The sequence below is a fragment of the Seriola dumerili genome, unplaced genomic scaffold (genome assembly GCF_002260705.1).
Source record: "Seriola dumerili isolate Sdu_G_001 unplaced genomic scaffold, Sdu_1.0 BDQW01000011.1, whole genome shotgun sequence".
Lineage (NCBI taxonomy): Eukaryota > Metazoa > Chordata > Actinopteri > Carangiformes > Carangidae > Seriola > Seriola dumerili.
Window position 1 is genome coordinate 5,179,402 of NW_019174266.1, and position 17,398 is coordinate 5,196,799.

The 17,398-nt window shown below is 42.1% G+C and overlaps 1 protein-coding gene across 1 annotated transcript in view; it reads left to right on the top strand.

Moving 5' to 3' along the window:
- The first annotated feature begins 5,115 nt into the window (after positions 1 to 5,115).
- The window catches only part of LOC111223136 (unconventional myosin-IXa-like), a 78,969-nt gene continuing 66,686 nt past the window's right edge, over positions 5,116 to 17,398 (top strand). The window contains exon 1 of the mRNA XM_022747167.1: positions 5,116 to 6,000. Within this exon, the coding sequence (XP_022602888.1) occupies positions 5,116 to 6,000 (885 nt within the window). The remainder of the gene's footprint in view (positions 6,001 to 17,398) is intronic.

Below are 17,398 nucleotides of genomic sequence, written 5' to 3' on the forward strand. Positions count from 1 at the left end.
GGTTCAGTCATTTGAGGAGAACAGAGACGAGAAGGGGCCACTGCATTTTTCCTCCAGCTGTGCTCCATCTGCTTTGTCACTTCCTCCAGGGCACAAACCTCTGGCTTATCTACATCAAACCTTTTTTTTTTTTTTTTCCTAAGTTACCATGCAGGCACACAGGCGTGACGCTCAGGTGAAATGCCATCATGCTTCAGACATTTTCTCTTCCTCTTCTCTCAGTGTGTTGATTTCTGCCTCTTTGTTTTCAGGCGTTTTCCCTCTGAGCAGCAGAGTAGCTGCGTGTTTGCTACTTTGAGAAGGTCGTCTCTACAGAATGTGAGCGATACCGTCAGTGCAGGGTGTGAAAGTGCGTCTGTGCCGAGTGTGTGTGTGTGTGTGTGTGTGGGAACACCGACTTTATCTAGCTGAAAAAAGTGCCACCATTCTGATTATGTTCACAAGTATCACAGTTTGCCTTTCACAGGCAGCTTTTTTAATTTTGTGTTGATCTGGAGAATGAATAGTATGTACAGTATGTTATCTCGAAAGATAAAGGAGCATCATTCCCAGCTAGGGATGCTAATGATTCATTGTTATTAATTAATCATCGTCAAGAATTCAATTGATCAAAAAATATGACCGTTGGTGTGGTTTTTTCATGCATCCCTCGGGACGACAGCTCCGTTCGTGGGGTTGATTTCAGTATCCTGATTTATGCTGGGATAACTGCACCGTGTGGACCGCCAACAACCAGGATCCTTACCCCTGATATGAGCACACAAAGGGTTTTTATTACAGCAGGAACAACGTGGTGAAGGGTATTTACTTTCTTTGATCACATGTTGGATTGTTGGTTTAACAATAATGAAACTTGTGTTGCAGTTTCTAATTCTCATAATTTTGCCATCGCACTGAGGCTTCATCTCTCACTTGTTAATATGCTTTGCTGTAAATCACTGATCATCCTAACTGAAGGATATTTAAACTAAGTTGCCTGCCGCGCCATGGAGGTATTACTGAATGTGTCTGCAGATTACAGGCCCAGTGGCCCCTTAAACTCTTGGGGCCCGTTCACCAGAGCCTCTCTATGAAGTGACTTTTAACATTTGTGGTTTGTAAGTGATAAAGGTGAGACACAAAACAACTACAAACAGACACAAAACAGATGTAAAGTTACTATAAAGACAAACAAAACAACCACAAAGAGACACAAAATGATCAAAGACACACAAAACAACTACAAAGAGACACAAAATAACCATAACGAAGTAGTCATTTGTAGCAGTAATTTTGTACCTCTTAGTCTCGGGGTCCTATGTAGGAGGGGTTGGGGGTCTTTTATGTGTCTCTGCCCAGGGGCCCTTCTTCTCATAATTGAGGATTTTTTCTTTTTTTAATCAATATTTTCAACAAATGTACATTTCCATCATATATCTGTGCACATACAAACAGCAGACAAAAGGAAACAGTTCACTGTCACTAATATAAACAAAAGAAAAAGTTATTGTTTCCAATTTAACACAGTGTGATGCATTTTTAACCCAGACACCAATGTTTGGTTCATCACCTGTTCCCCAGTTCAGAGCAATAATGAGCTCTGCTTATATTCATGTCCGTAAACATACACTCTGTTGCTTTAAGATCAATGTCCACGGGGTATAAGTGAAATGAAAACACACCTTAGCTTCTAAGGGAATCTACTCCTGTCATTGCAGCTACCCGACCACCACCCCTCCTCCATGTTTATGGCTGCCCACAGGGTAATCTCCAGAAGACACCTTCAGCCTACTTGTTAAAGTGAAATAAAATAAGATAAAAGCATCCGCCCTTTCTGATTAAAATGGCGTTAACACCTGTTGAACGTAGTTAACCAGCTCACCGTGGCTGCTGCTGCTGCTGCTCTTGCCATTCCTTCCTTGTAACATTATCCATTGCAAAGCTGTTGCACCAAATATTTATCAAGACAGATTATATAAAAACTTGCTCTGAAAACACTGGTTTGTTTGTCTGTTGTTAGAAGACCATAATACAGATAATCAGCATTATCAGAACAGATGATCTGCATTTGTAGGTCACAGCACTTGTTGATACCAAAACTGCTCAGGCTCTAAGTGCCCTGAATGCTTAGTCTCATCTCATTCATGTCTTTTAAAAAATAGCGTGTAATCATTGTGAAATTTGCAATTTACCACATAAAATCTAAAAGATAAAACATAATCTTTTGAATTCAGTGTGGAAAATTGCTGAATAATGACAGGTTGAGTGAACAAGAGCAGTTATTTTGCAGTTACTTTGTCATTGTTTTTGCGTTGCTGGAACGACACAGTGAATTGTATAAAGCTGTCATTGCAATTTTTCTTCAGTGATTAATTCATCATGGATAATTCATGTATCTGACAATTGTCACATCACCCCATTCCCCAATCTGAGCAGGACCTCCCTCATGTCACATTGATCCATCCCAGACTGAGGTTAATGCAGTTGTCTCTCTAAAAATAATGGAGATAGTTGCTACTGGGAGATAGGCTGTGATTGGTAAGATTTGCTTGTGTTTTCCCGGAGGAGATGTCCATTAGTTGATTGTCCTCATGTGATGGTTAACAGAGAGGCAGCCAGCATGGCCCTGTGCTGTCTAGCACTGCCTCAACCCTAAATCTCCCCTCCCTATCCTTTAAGCAGCGAGCTGACCATCTGTTCCAGGCGCCAGGCCCGAACTGAGTGCTCATTACACACTCACACGCACACACACACACACACACAGGGTACAATCACACAAGCAGGAAATACATTCATCACACTCTGTGAATACCTGCCAGTGGATATGTGTATGGTATCAGCTCGATTGAATGCTTTGTGCGAGGGTAAAAAAGGTGATGCATGCGTGTTTTCCTGTGTCTCACATATGGGTGTGTGTCTGTATTTGGAAAGGGGAGAGGTCTTGTGTGCATGTGTTTGTGTGGCACATGGTTATATCAAAGTTGCTGAGGCGACACGTGGCATGAGAGGTTGGATATGGGGCGACAGGAAATGACCAGGCAGGGGTGCAGCATTGTATCATTTTCCTGCTGAAATCCTTTGTACTCCACTCCGTGCACCAACTACATGTGTCCCTGTTCCATTTCCTGTTTTCACTTTTTTCCTGCTGTGTATTGCTACATGCTGTTCAGGAAGTATGTAAGCAGTACTAGTCAATTAAGGAATCGGTTGATTGATTTTTTTTTTGGAAAAAATGAAATTTCCTTGTTCCAGCTTCTTCTTTGTCATTTCCAGCCAATCAGGAAAGATATCACAAGTTCAGAAAAATGCAGATTCTTTTATCTGTTTTTATTTATTTATTTATTTATTTATTTTATTTACTTTTGGAAATGATGAATGTAGGCAGGGAGGTGGTGCGGTGGTGGGTTAGCTGCATGGACTGCAGTGACAGGAGAGAGGTGTAGTAGACTCCCTTAGAACCTAATTCAGCAGCCACAGCCACAACACATGTTACACTTTGATTAATAGTGGCAACTTAAGTGCCACGGTACGGCATTCCTTTCTGTACCCGCATGAAAAAGCCACAGCTGATGGCAACAAGTCGAAGCCCATTCCCGCCCTCCATTCCTGTGTTGCTTTGAAAATCAGTATCTGAAGCAGGAGTCGATGAGTCGGACTGAAGGGAAGTGGGTACAGCATGTCGCATAATGACTCCTGGAATGCACTGAGCATTTCAGACTGATGATACACGAGACTGCAATGCTACCTGAGTTCGGCAAAAGGACAAATATGTCAGCTACTGCATTGCAGGCTTCATCTATGGTTGACAACATCTTTTTGGTTTATGTAAACACTGAACAAGACTTATATTTCGGCCCTTTCACCAAATGTGATTCCTTTAAAAGCAATACGGGGCTTCGTTGACTCGCAGCCAGAGCCTATACTACTTTCTACACATCATGCAGTCAAAGAGCTGCGCTGCTCCACCTCGGCTTTTTAAGAGACATGACTTGGATATATGGTTGAGTTTAAAAGCTTTTTTAATTTGCAGTTTTGCAGATAATGCACATAGAGTGCACATAGCTCGAATGGCACCCTAACCGCCACCTGCATCCCTTGCTGTGCTGAATATATTGGTCATCATTGTTTCATTTTAAGACGGCGATTTGCTTCATTCAGATGTAGTTTATCGAGTGTTTGTGCTACAGAAGAGTCCAAATCCTCTTGACAGAGCAGCAGAGTTTTTGTCAGCAGCTAAGTCATTAAACCCGTCCTCTCTCTATTTCTGTATCTGTGGCCTCCACTCATCCCATGATGTCCCGATGCCATGTATTGAAGAGGGAACTTGTGAATGGCTTGATTGTGTATTCAGTGAAGAGGATAGAGGCAGCTGTTGGTCTTGGTGTTTGCGAGAGCTTATGTGTGTGCTTGGGAGTGTGTATGTGTGTTAATGGTAATCCTGTAGATCCTGATGACTTATCCTTTATCCTTTATGAGTATGCATGTCGGGTTCCAGCAAAATAATTTGGCCCTTTAGTAGATTACGTAATAGCATATGAGGTCTGTGTCATAATCAGACGAATTTCGTAATCTGGTAGATCGCAGATGGCTCTGTTGAAATGCTTGGTCTTAGATCAGTTAAATAGATAGTAGAAGTTTCATTTATTAATTTCAGGTTCAGATCAGAGATTTTAGAGCTGAAACAGTCAGTTGACTAATCGATCAGTCAATCAAGAGAAAATTAATCAGCAGCTATACTGATAATTTGATACTTGTTCAAGAAAAATTACCAAATAGTCCCCAGTTCCAACTAATTAATTTTGAGGATTGACTGTTTTTCTTTGATTTATGTGATAGTAGATTAGTGATTTTTGGATTTTTGAATTGTTGGCTGGACACAAAAAGATATTTGGCGACATCAACTTTGGTTTCAGGAAATTCTAAAGGGTATTCTTCACTATTTTATAGACCAAACGGTTTATAAAGATCATTTTATTTTGGGTTCGGTTAGAGTTATGTGTTTTTTGTCATACAGTATTGACTCATTTTTGTTGTCCTTCTCTTTTGCAGTGGTAATGTCTTGAACTGGTGGCCCCTCCAGCCCAGTGAAGGACGTGCCAGTGCCGGGCTGCTGCTAATGGGAACTCCTGCTCCGCCATGAGTGCTCGTGATGGCGTTGGTGGCGTCGGTGGTGTGGGCACCCTGGGCCGACGGCAGCGCTTCGAGAACTCAGAGTTCACCGTGCGCATCTACCCAGGCGCCCTGGCCGAGGGCACCATCTACTGCCCGATCAGTGCCCGCAAGACCACCACAGCTGCTGAGGCCATCGAACATGTCATTGAACGCCTCCAGCTGGACCGAACCAAGTGTTATGTTCTAGCTGAGGTGAAGGAGTTTGGTGGGGAGGAATGGATCCTGAACCCCAGCGACTGTCCTGTGCAGAGGATGATGCTCTGGCCCCGTGTGGCACTAGAGCACCGCCCGCTGTCTGGCGGCGAGGATTACCGCTTCCTCCTAAGACAGAAGAACCTAGATGGCTCGATTCACTATGGTGGCAGCCTCCAGATGTGGCTGCAGGTCACAGAGGAGCGCAGGCGCATGGTGGAGCGTGGACTGCTGCCACAGCCTGAATCTCAGGGCAACCACGCAGATCTGTGCCGCCTGCCGGAGCTCAACGAGCGCTCGCTGCTGGACAACCTGCGCTCGCGTTTCCGCCAGGAAAGGATCTACACTTACGTTGGGAGCATCCTCATCGTCATTAACCCCTTCAAGTTCCTTCCCATCTACAACCCCAAGTATGTGAAGATGTATGATAATCATACGTTGGGAGATTTGGAGCCGCATATTTACGCCGTGGCGGATGTGGCTTACCACACCATGCTGCAGAGACAGAGGAATCAGTGCATTGTTATATCTGGGGAGAGCGGCTCTGGGAAGACGCAGAGCACAAACTTCCTCATTCATCATCTGACCGCTCTCAGCCAGAAGGGTTTCGCCAGTGGAGTGGAGCAGATAATCTTGGGGGCGGGGCCAGTACTAGAGGTAAGCAAAAACACCTAGCACTCTGGGTTTCAATAAAAAAATAATCATTTATTGTTTGCATTAATGTTGAAAAGTTAGTGAAAGCTCTTATTGAAAAGCTCTTGTTATATAAAAACCACATAGTTCAGAGCTCATCACTCCAGGTTCTTTCTTGCACAGAGATCCCCTCACCCTCGAAGTGAGACTAACATCTGTAGGTATCCCGGTTACGCCAATATGTGTGGGCTGATATGTTCAGTGTGAGATCTTTATTCTGCATTCACAGTCTCTACTGTGTAAAAGGACTGATTCCTGCTTTTGTGTGGCTTTTAATGTTAGTTACACAACACTGCATTAGCCACAACTGCCTCTATGGTTGGCCCTGAGTTGTGTCTGCCCCCATTCAGAGGTTTATTGCACTTTCAGTCCAGCTGTGTGGGGATTATGTCGTGCACAGTGGAGCTCTCTATCTACAAACAGCCAGTGGCCTATCAGTGGTTGAAGTTGCAGATTCTTGTTTTTTGTGATTATGACCATTTTTTTTCCCCTGCACACTGGAAAGATTGTCTCACGGCAGACGTTGTGGAGGCCCAGCTGAAGGTTGTGAAGGAAGCTGGTTGTTTTCATATCACTCAAGACATTCCACTCATATTCTTTTTCTTCTTCAGGGACCTGTTGCCTGAATGTAGAGCAGTCAAGAGTCTTTGACAAGCTCTCAACCGCGCATTGTTTTTTTTTTTTTATATACACGTCTTCAACATCAACTGAATACCTAAAGGTTGCACAACACCCTTCAACTGTATACACAATGCTGCCAGTCAAGAAGGCAACTGCAGGTTATATATTGTCAAGAGAGTTGTATTTTAAAAGGGGGTGGTATCACTTACTGTGTCGTCACCTGACCACCAGCTGTTTACACTTGATACACTTACAAAGAACAGGGCAGTTACAATACACACATGTCCTCGTCCTATTTCCTCATCTTTATAATTGTGTTGATTATCTATCAGCCAAATAATTTATGGTATGGTTTTTGATGGTTAATCACAGTACGAAAGCTAATCCTTCCAGTGTTGTTAGCATCAATGTCAAGTTGAAAATGGCAGCTCACAAGCCAAGTTCAAAGGTAAGAAGCGAGAGAACAAGTAGCTCCACACCGCGTTTTATTGCCCTCCGTTTAGCAAACACAGTTCTCAGGAATGCCATTCAGTGATGTGTCTCCGGGGTTAATGTGTAAGCATGTTGGATTAATCCTCGACACGGCAACACGAGTGAGTAGTTTTGAGTGCAGAGGAGCAGCCTTTAATTGTTTGCACAGCAAGATTGCGTATCTGCCTCCTGGTGATTGATGCCAAGTCTAAAGCTGCGGCGCTACTGCAGAGAGAGATAGGGGAGAGGAGGGAGAGAGCGGCAGCCAACATTACATCATGGACGTAATTCATTTTCATAAAGCTCTTCATTCAGGAAAGTAGACAAGCAGCAATGGTGGAATGATATTTTTAAGCCATTGTTAGTATATTCTGTGGATTTTAATCTCTTTCTTTAATTGTGTCTAGTTATATTTGATTACAGGATTTTGTCATTGACAAGTTGTTCAGTGTCCAGGTGACAGTGAAAAGTGTTGACCTCCGCTGGAGTTTAAGTTCTTTCAACTTCAAGTTGAAGAGCTTTGAATTTAAACTTGACCTCTGACAGGAGCTTTTGTGGCCCCTCAAGTAATGTCACTTGAGTCACTGTTGGTTGGGCCTGAAGCAGGGACATTCCTGACGCCTTATTTCCCTGGCAACAAAATTAAAATTAAAATTTAAATAGACAACTCAAAGTAAGAAAACACTCAGAAAACAGTCAAAATACAACGTCTGCAGGTAAACAGTGTCATATTGCAGTTAGCAGTGCTAGTACAAGCAGCCTTCTTACCTTGCAGGTTAACGTCCACATGACTGTGCTGAATGTGGATATGCATTGCTCCAGGCGAGTGGTTATACACCAGTTTATTCTGACACAGGCTACATACAACTTTATTTTCATTTTCTAGATCAAAATACTGCCAAACCGCACTGGTTTTATGAGATGTCATCTTGTCCCACATTCAAGGGCTATAGCCTTGAGGCTGCATTAGCTGCTACTAGCATAACACACCCGAATCTTTTACAAGTTGAGTTGCATTGTGGGTAATGTAGCCACTAAGTTTGATATCTCTGGTTCTGCTGCGTCAATTCTGATCATGTTTTCAAAGCTATTCTTTGTTTGCAATTCTAAATCTGTGGATTATTCCTTTTTAAAGAAAAGAGAGAAGATCCTAATGAAAGATCATCTTACATGACTTGGAGATAATACAGTGTTAGGAAATGTTTTGTTCCCTTTGTGTTGAACTCATCAGATGCTTTTGTGGATACTGCATGGGTTGTGTGACAGACTTCTTTGTCTTCTTTGGGCATGCCACTTCAATATATTGACTATTTCTAGTAGTTTTTGGAAATTGTTTGGAGGATGTTTCGGCCATCATGGTTAGACATCCTGTTTGGTTTTGACAAGACATTTTGAGGTAAAGAAGATGATTTTACGATCAAATATATCCATCAATATCCATCAAAGGTTTGAGGAGCTTTCATGCTTATGTTCACCTGTGTATACACCTCGGTAGCACCCAATATGAAAACAGTAGTTTACTGTTGCTCACTGAGCCACTTAACTTAACCGAGGGTTTAGTTCCTTGCTTAATGGCAGTGACATGGGGTGTAATTTAGTTTACACTTCAGGGCATGAGTGACTGGGCCAGTTCATCCTTCAGAAATTACGGATATCAAAGACCGGGACAATGTCGAGCCATCACCCTCAAATAAACAATACGAAAGCAAAGCAAAGCAGACACGCAGATGTTTTCTACTCGCTGTCAGTCACGGGGTAAACTCACCCTGAGACTTGAAGCATATAAAGAGACGCTCTTGATAGAGGATATCACTTACAAGAGCTTTTGGTTTTTGGAAACCAGCCAACAGCTGCAGTTACGTGTTAAGATCCTGACAAGTCCTGTCGCTCAAGTGCTCCAGTTAATAAAACTCAGCTTGACTGAGATGGAAACATAAACCATAAGGGCATGTGGTGCTGGTTAGATATACAGGAAGTTCCAGCGCTTTGGTTCAACATGGTTATTTTCTAAATTAAGGCAATTTGAGATGTGAGAGAGGCTTCAATTTTTTTGGGGGTAAGAGTGTGAAGGGGAGTTGACTGGTTTTGGTAAACTTATCTTCAACACCTTTGGACTTGAATTGACCCCGCAGAATGAAGACGAACACAAGCATACGTGAAATACGAGAAATACTTCACCAATTGTTGGTTGAGCTCTTATCTGCCGTCTGTCATTCCTGACGTTGTTTTCCTTCTCCTGCCAGATATGAATGAAATCGACGTTAAACCTTAAATTCCTGTGACTACATATTTCCACGTTGGAATTTACTGTTTGTAATTGTTTGGGTAGTCTTAGTCTTCTTTTGTCTCTATTGCCAACGTGGAACATGATGTGTGGGAAATGCAGTAACTCAAGAGCAATATATGCTAGAGATTTAGCTCCTTTGCACCTTTACGTTCCCCCCATACAGTAAACACTAGGATTATATTTTAAAGCAACCTGCTGCCTGAACATGCATACTGATGAGGGAGACTGACACTGGCTGCATAGCAATGGATGACAGACAGCTCCGGAGAAGAGCTGTGAGTGCAGCATTACTATTAAAGCCCATTTGCTGTGTGCCTCTCTGCTTGATGTGTCCAACAGTGCTCATCAGTAATGAGAGGTTGGTGCAGAAAACAGTGAGTCTCGTCTCTGTGAGATGAAGTCCTGCAGAACGCCTTGTCTCTGTTTTTTTAAGCTTGTTATGACTATTCTTATTATTGATTAATGTACTTTATCGAGTCTTTGGTGTAAAAATAAAATAAAAGTAAAGGCAAAATTGCCAAGAAATACAACAGGATAAACTGTAATCAGCAAATTAATTTAATGTAGAGATTTGTAATGGAATATAACAAATGAGGATTTGAATTCAGGTCATTTCATGATACTGATGCAAGGCTGTAATGCTATTTTAGGAAGGAACCAGGCTTGGTTCAACATTACTGTTGACACTGATGGAAACAAAGACTTCTCACAGGAAGCACGGTCATTTGTTTTTACATGTGAGCCAAGTGACAGTTTAATATGAGCTCAGCTGTCTCCCGTTCTCCCCTGGGTCAAGAGGGAGAGTATGAGGTTACCACACGCTGCTCACTCTGACAGTGCATCATCACGATCTGCTTTCCAAGACCAGGGAGGTGTCACACGGCATTAAAGTGCAGGAGCACAGCTAATGGTGTGTGTGCTGGTGGGATGTTGAAGGTACTGCTGCTGCTCATATCAAATGATATGCAAACACCCACTTTCATGTGTGAACACACATAAATTTTACTTTTACTGACACAGAGACATGTAAGCTAGACTTTGATCTGCCCTATCATTACATTTAGCCAGTATTTAGTGATGAATACAGACTGTACATTGGAAGGACATTGAAGGAGTTGGTGGAGACCGAAACACAGCTTAAAAGAGAGTTAATGTTGGACTTACATTTGGCTTTGACAAGAAACTTCAGGAAGCTACGTGTAAGCTTTTTTGTTGTAAAGTTTGAGTTTTTTATTTTATTTTTAGGATTCAGCTTTATAGAGTTTTCCTGAAGTCAACATGTCAGATATCACAAAAAAAGCTTTTAATGTTGGCTTAGGTAGAAAAGTTGGTGTATTGATGAAAGCAAAATGAACCAAAGCGCAATAACAGACTTAAATCGTGAGGAGGTTGTAACCTTCGAATACATGAAATTAAGAGAAACACCATATTATTGTTTTTCACATTTGGAGGAAGAGGACGCTCAGCGCTGCGCCCTCTTCCTTTGTGGTGGTTTGATGGCACCAGGTTGGAAAAATTAGCACAAACACCAACTGTTTATCTCGACAAACCTACTCTTAATATTCACGTAGGGGCAGTGGATGGAGACAGGAATTAATTTTCTCGCAATTCAGTTAAAATTGTGCTACATTTAAATGTGAATCTAACTAGTGAGTGAAAACAAAGAATGGTTAAAAAAAGCTTTTTCCTGCAGTACTTTCGTAATGTGCAATGAATCTGCAGTTTTTTTTCCCCCCCTTCATAATTCATAATTTGTTCATGTAAGGGACCTGCAGACCTTGTTGGCCCGGTGAGCGCCGGAGCTCCTGTTGTGCTCCTCTGTGCTCTCGGCCAACAGAAACACTCCCAGTGTGAGTCAACCCAGGTCAGCAGTTTCACCTCTCAGCATCGCCTTCGCTGCTACCTCAATGCACTCACGCACACTCGCGCACAAATGCACACACACTTGCACATTTAATACCGTCTCCCTAGAGCCCCCACTAACACTGAGCAGGATTAGTGTGTATTACGGGATCTCCCCCAACCGGGCGGGGTCATGCGAGATTTACTGTGCCCTGAAAGTGTTGTTTTCCTCAGGCTGGGATAGAAGGAAAAAAGAAGCCGAGATGAGAGAGAGACAGGGAATGATTGAGTGTGCACAGTGTCCCCTGGTTGAGTGTAAAGTTACAGCGCTGTGTGTTTTATTGAGGTGAAACCAGGGTAAAGAGTGAATGCTTACACAGTGGGCTCGGCCTATAGGCTGCATTCCCCGGTTGAGTATAATGCAAGGTGCGAGTCTCAGGTGCCAGGTTATCTGTGCTAGTGAAGACATGACCAGTATGGAGTAAAAAACACAAACAGAAAGTTACACAAGCAGTTTACCACAGGATTTTTTTTTTTTCTTCGTTTAGCTACTTGAGGTTAGTCGTGTAGTTACATTATTTGGCTCCTCACCTTGGTTTGACGATTACGTAATATCAGGCCATACGGTTAGAGTTCTTTGCTTAGGGTTGTCCCAGATGATCGAGGGAAGGCTGTTCTGTCATGAAACACAAGAGAGCTCTTGATTTAACCCTTATCAGTTTTATTAACTCTCTTGTTTGTTTTCTCACACTTGTTGGTTAAGCTGAAGTACTGACCTCACATCCGGGCTCACCTCTGTTTCGCTAGTTTCTGTTGCTCAGTGCAATCACTCCATCAGCGTTTCTTTCATTCATCTTTCTTTAAAAAAAAAAAAAAAATATGTGTAATCCTGCTGTTTACTTTTCCCATTCAAAGACACATTGACATCCACTACAGGACTCGCTATTAGGAAGCTGAAACTGTACTTTGTGAGCGCTCTGTCAAAATACAGTTCCCATAAAAATTCGCAGGTATCTACATCCTCTCTTGTAAAGTCATTTTTCAAGCTTTTTAGCTGTAATCTCTGTTTTAAAAAAAAGCCATTCACTGCTCTCTGACCTGAACATGTCCAAACCTCTTTTGTTGAAGGTTTAATCCAGGGCTAATGGGAAATGACGTTTGGTTTGTTAAAGGCCTCTAACAACAGAAATACTGAGAAAAATACTGTCCTTATATAAACTCAGAGTGGAACTCTCTGTGTCTCTGTGAATTGAAATCCTGAGTTGGAAAGAAACTGAATACTGAATCCTGAAAAACAAACAAACAAAAAAAAAAGACAGACAGAAAGACAGACAAACAAAAAATAATTTTCTATTTCTCGGTGGTGAAGGTTGTGGGAGTTTATACAATATTTGCATTGATATAAGCTCCTTACCATGTCCAGATGACCATGTCCTTCCTCTGCTCTCCATAACCCTCATAGCTGTCATAAGTCAGACTCATAAAAACATATCACAGGAAATGAATGAGTCACTCGCTCCTTTACTCACCTTCAATGCTGGAAGTAGCCAGTAGAACAAACATTACTGGACTTTGGCTTTTGTGAGTTCAAGAGTTTGATGTCGTGGGAAACTGTATTTTTAGCCGTTATTGATACGAGAGTGTGTGTTAAGGCTGTTGTGGTTACGTGTTCACAAATGAGACGTTACAAAACCCAAGTGAAATTAGCTGAAGTTCTGCTTAGTTCTGCTTCTGAAGTGTTTTGTCCACTTTTGTAGCTGAGTTTAGGAATATTTCAAAGTACTTTTCTCATTTAATGTGATGTGATTTAAACAGCTTATTCAAAATACAGCAACGCTGACGGTGAAAGCAAAAGCGGATTTAGTAGCAAAATGGGAGATGGCAACTCTGTCTCTCTCCACATCCTTTCTGGGTTTCTGTCAAAGTAAAGCCGTGAGTTAAATTCTTTGAAGCAGGTGTTCCTCTTTCGGTCCATGTCAAAGTTTTACTTGAGCTAGTTTCATCTATTCAAATTTAATACATGATACCCCGCAAGCAACAACTGCAGACTGTGTAAAAGCCAGTGTTAACAATGTTTTACTCAGCTGAAGATGAAGAATGCCAACAGCTCCAGCTGCTACTTTTCACTGTTTGTTTATCTCGCCACCCTGGTGCCAAGCTCCTATTTTTCTCTGAAACTGTAGACGTGAGGACGGGTACCACTGGCTGGGAGAGAGGAGCACATACTATTCCTGCTTTGTCAACCCATCTGTACAGAAGAAGAAAAAAAAAAACTATCAAGCAGAGGGTAGTGTTGATACAGCTTCTTACTCTGACTGCAACAGCTTGAGGTCAGAGGTTACAGAGAGATTTGGTGGAGACACATCAGTCTCAAAGGGTCAGAGCAGATATTCTCTCGGCTCAGCTGAGTAGTTTGTAGTCTGTGTTGTGTTGTCCGTCAAAACAAGTCGGCATAATCACGGGTCGACGTTTTATTTTCGCTGTGCTGGTAAAGTGGTAATAGAAGTTATTTTCACTTGTATACTACATTCATAACTTGTGTATGAAATTTTCAGCATTGCCAGATTTTGTTGAGGTTAAGAAAAAAGGATAACTATCACAATCTGTCACAGTCGTCATGGCCACAGCACATCTGTTTCAAAACGATGAATCAGTTAATCACTTAGTCTGCTGACAGAAAATGAATCGGCTGCTATTCTGATAGTGTGTTAATCAAAGTGTAATGACAGTCAAGTGGCTCTCATTTGACTTTGTGAGTGAACTAGTCAGTCTTCAACAACAGATGTTCCCCTCACAGACACTTTCTTGTGCTCTTACCTCCATACCTCCGTCTCAGAAAACACCAACTTTGGCACAAACACCGACTTGGACTTTGGTGGTCAAAAGTCACTGTGACTCGACAAAACACGTTTTTGGCCATAACTGAAATGTTCAGTCAAAAAGACGAGAGCGTCTGCTGTTTTTCTTTGTCACATATCACTGTAAGCTGAATGTCGTCTGGTTGCACAAACTGAGACACATGAAGATGCCACCTTTGGCCCTGGGAAGTGATGGAATTTTTGTAAATGATTAATTGAAAATCATTAATGAGAATGAGAATGATCACTAGTTGCTGATATATTTTATCAGAAGACTTTTTTTTTTTATGGCCAACAAAGTAAAGTGTCTGTCAGGATCTGTAGCCTTGTCCACTGTGACTTGTGTCTCTCATTGCACTTTCCGAGTCAGTCGTCAGCAACAGATGTCCTCTCACAGGCTCTTTCTTTGTGCTGGAGTTTGCAGGTGCCTCATCAGCATCACACACACATGCGCACACACACACGCACGCACGCACACACGCACACACACACACACACACACACACACACAGCACTTGCTGTCAGACTTGACCAGCTGCCCCACTGCCCTGACAACACCTGCACCAGGGCATTGTGTAGAAATGAGATGAACAGAAAAGGCTTTATTCTGTGTGACGTAAAATTCATGATGCGGACTCTTTAAAACAAATGACTTTTGAGCACATCTGTGTTATTAACACCTTCAATTACTGTATAGCTTTATTTTTTTCCCAGATTTTATGTTTTCTAATGAGAAGTCTGTTTATATTCAGTCATGAAGAGCTGAAACATTAGGTGATTGCTATTTTGGTCAATTGATGGGGAAACTAATCAGCAGCCATTTTAATAATTGATTAATAGTAGCAAAAATGCCAAAATTCACATGTTCAGATTCTTCTTGGGAAATATTTGCTGAATAATTTTGGCTTGTGGACCGATGGTTGGACAAAAGAAGACATTAAAATATGTCGATTCTGGCATTGTTTTTTTGCTGGACATTTGTCACAATTTTTGACTATTTTTATGGATCAAATGATTAATTCAATATAAAAAATAAATAAATTTATGATTAGAATAATTATTAGTTGGAGCCACAGAGTTGTCGCAGTCATTTGGTAAAAAAAAAAGAAAAGAAAAGAAAGTTGAATTGAAATCTCTCCTCTGTGTCCTCTGTTTCTCTCAGATGACAAAAACACACACAGTGAGAAACACACACTCCTCCGTCCTCCCTTCTGTTGCCGTGACTGTGTCCATCTGCAGCTGGCTCATCCCTCCTCAGAAACCCCTCGTCTGATTTTTGTGGAGGAGCGGATGTTCAGGACTTGTTTTAAAAGCCCTTTGTGGATGCTTAGTCATGTCCACCTCCCCTCCCCTCCCCTCCCCTCCCCATCTGCCTCTCCTCCTGTGGGGATGGCAACAGCAGAAAGAGAGGAAGAGGACTCACAACAGAAAGTCTTCTGTTGATGCTCTGAAATGTGTCTCATCGAGCGTTTTCAAATTCAGTAAATGATCTGAAGGATACGTTTGGCTTTTGATTTTATATATATATATATATATTATTAAAATTATTTATATGAGGCGATTACAAAGACAGGCATCTGTTAAAATCTGAAACCACCCCCTCCCCTCTAACCCCTCTGTTCCTCCAGCTGATTTTCCGTCCTCATGATTTTGAGTATCAATAAAGTCCGTTACATAAATGCTGAGAGCACACCCTCCACTCCTCACTTGAGTTACATAAATCCTTGCAGGTGACCTTTCTGCTGAGAGGTCCTCATGTGGTGTGTGTGTGTTTGTGTGTGTGTGTGTGTGTGTGTGTGTGTGGTTTGTGGTCATCTTGTTCTTCCCATATGTCCAGATGTGGTGTAATAAAACCCAGTGTGAAGAACGCACACATCTGGAAGGGAGCAGAAAAACATGAGGGATGTCACCCCGGAGCTCGTCGCTCATGGAGGCATCTCCCCAGCTGGCCACGTGCACGAGTGCTGTAGTTTGTCTTAGATTTGTTGGTGAAAGTTGGGTTTAATTTTCTCCTCTGGCTCATACAGGAGTAAACATGACGGTCTTAGCTAAGATAAGATTTGACTTTTGTTCCACTGATATGTTATCACTTCAGGAAATGAAATGCACTTATCAAGTGCCATTATCATCTTCCTTATTCTCTGTCCCTCTATCTCTCTCTTCCTCTGTTTGGCCCATCACTACAGTAGCAGCCTGTCTATCTCCACTGGCCCATCCCAGTCAGAAGATAAGTGCCGCTGCCATGCTAAGAATAATTCGCTGCACTCTGGGAAAGTTGCCTGTGGTAATGTGAATGACTCATTAACTGTCCAGAACAATGGCTCTGAAGAGGCGTTGCGGCCCGTTTAGAAAGTGTGGAGACATGGTTCCCCCTCTGTCATAAAGCTTTTAACAGCCACCGTCTTTCAGACATCGCCGCTTCTGCTCGGTAAACACTGACCTCGGGCTTCAGTCGTTAAAGGATTATGTTTTACACGCGACGGCTTTGTCCTTTGATGCTGTACGCTGTTTCATAATACAAATAATGTTAGACCGTCTCAGGCTATTTGGGGAAAATTCATTTTGTTTGATAACTCATTACATCATCAGTTGTACGTTGCCGGCGGCCATGCAGCAGCAAAAAGTGGTTTGAAAAATATTCAGAAAAAAATTATTCTCTTTTCTTTTTTCTTTTAGTTTTCTATTTGGGCATTTTATTCCTTTTTACTTATTTGACAGGACAGTGTAGAGAAACAGGAAATCGAGGGACAGAGAGACGGGGAATGATATGCGGCAAAATGTCCGGCCGGCCGGAGTCGAACCAGGGACTCACTGCTCAGAGCATCTGCGCTAATGTGGTATACGCCCTAACCATTTGGCTATCGGGTCGACCCCCCCCCCAAAAAATATTTAAAAAATTTACTTTGCAACTGTGATATGAGAAAGGAAATGCATTCAACACACACACACACACACGACACTGATGATGAGTACAGTGAGGCGACTTGCTATTGGCTTAGTGAAGTCAAACAATTGGGCAGCCATGCTTTTTGGATTAGATAATTAACCACTTAATTCCACCCAATGCATACCTCATCATCATCTTATTTTAATGTTTCGAGTCTTAAAAGACTGAGAGAAATACTTTTATATGTGTGACCCGGTCAGTTTAACACATCTGTGTGTGATGTGAGACGGAGGACCTGAAGCGGACGGATATTATTGGATTGGCACGGGATTGGACAGAGTCCCGATGTTTGTGTGTCTCAGATCTAACTAATTGGATTGACCTCCTTTCTGCCCC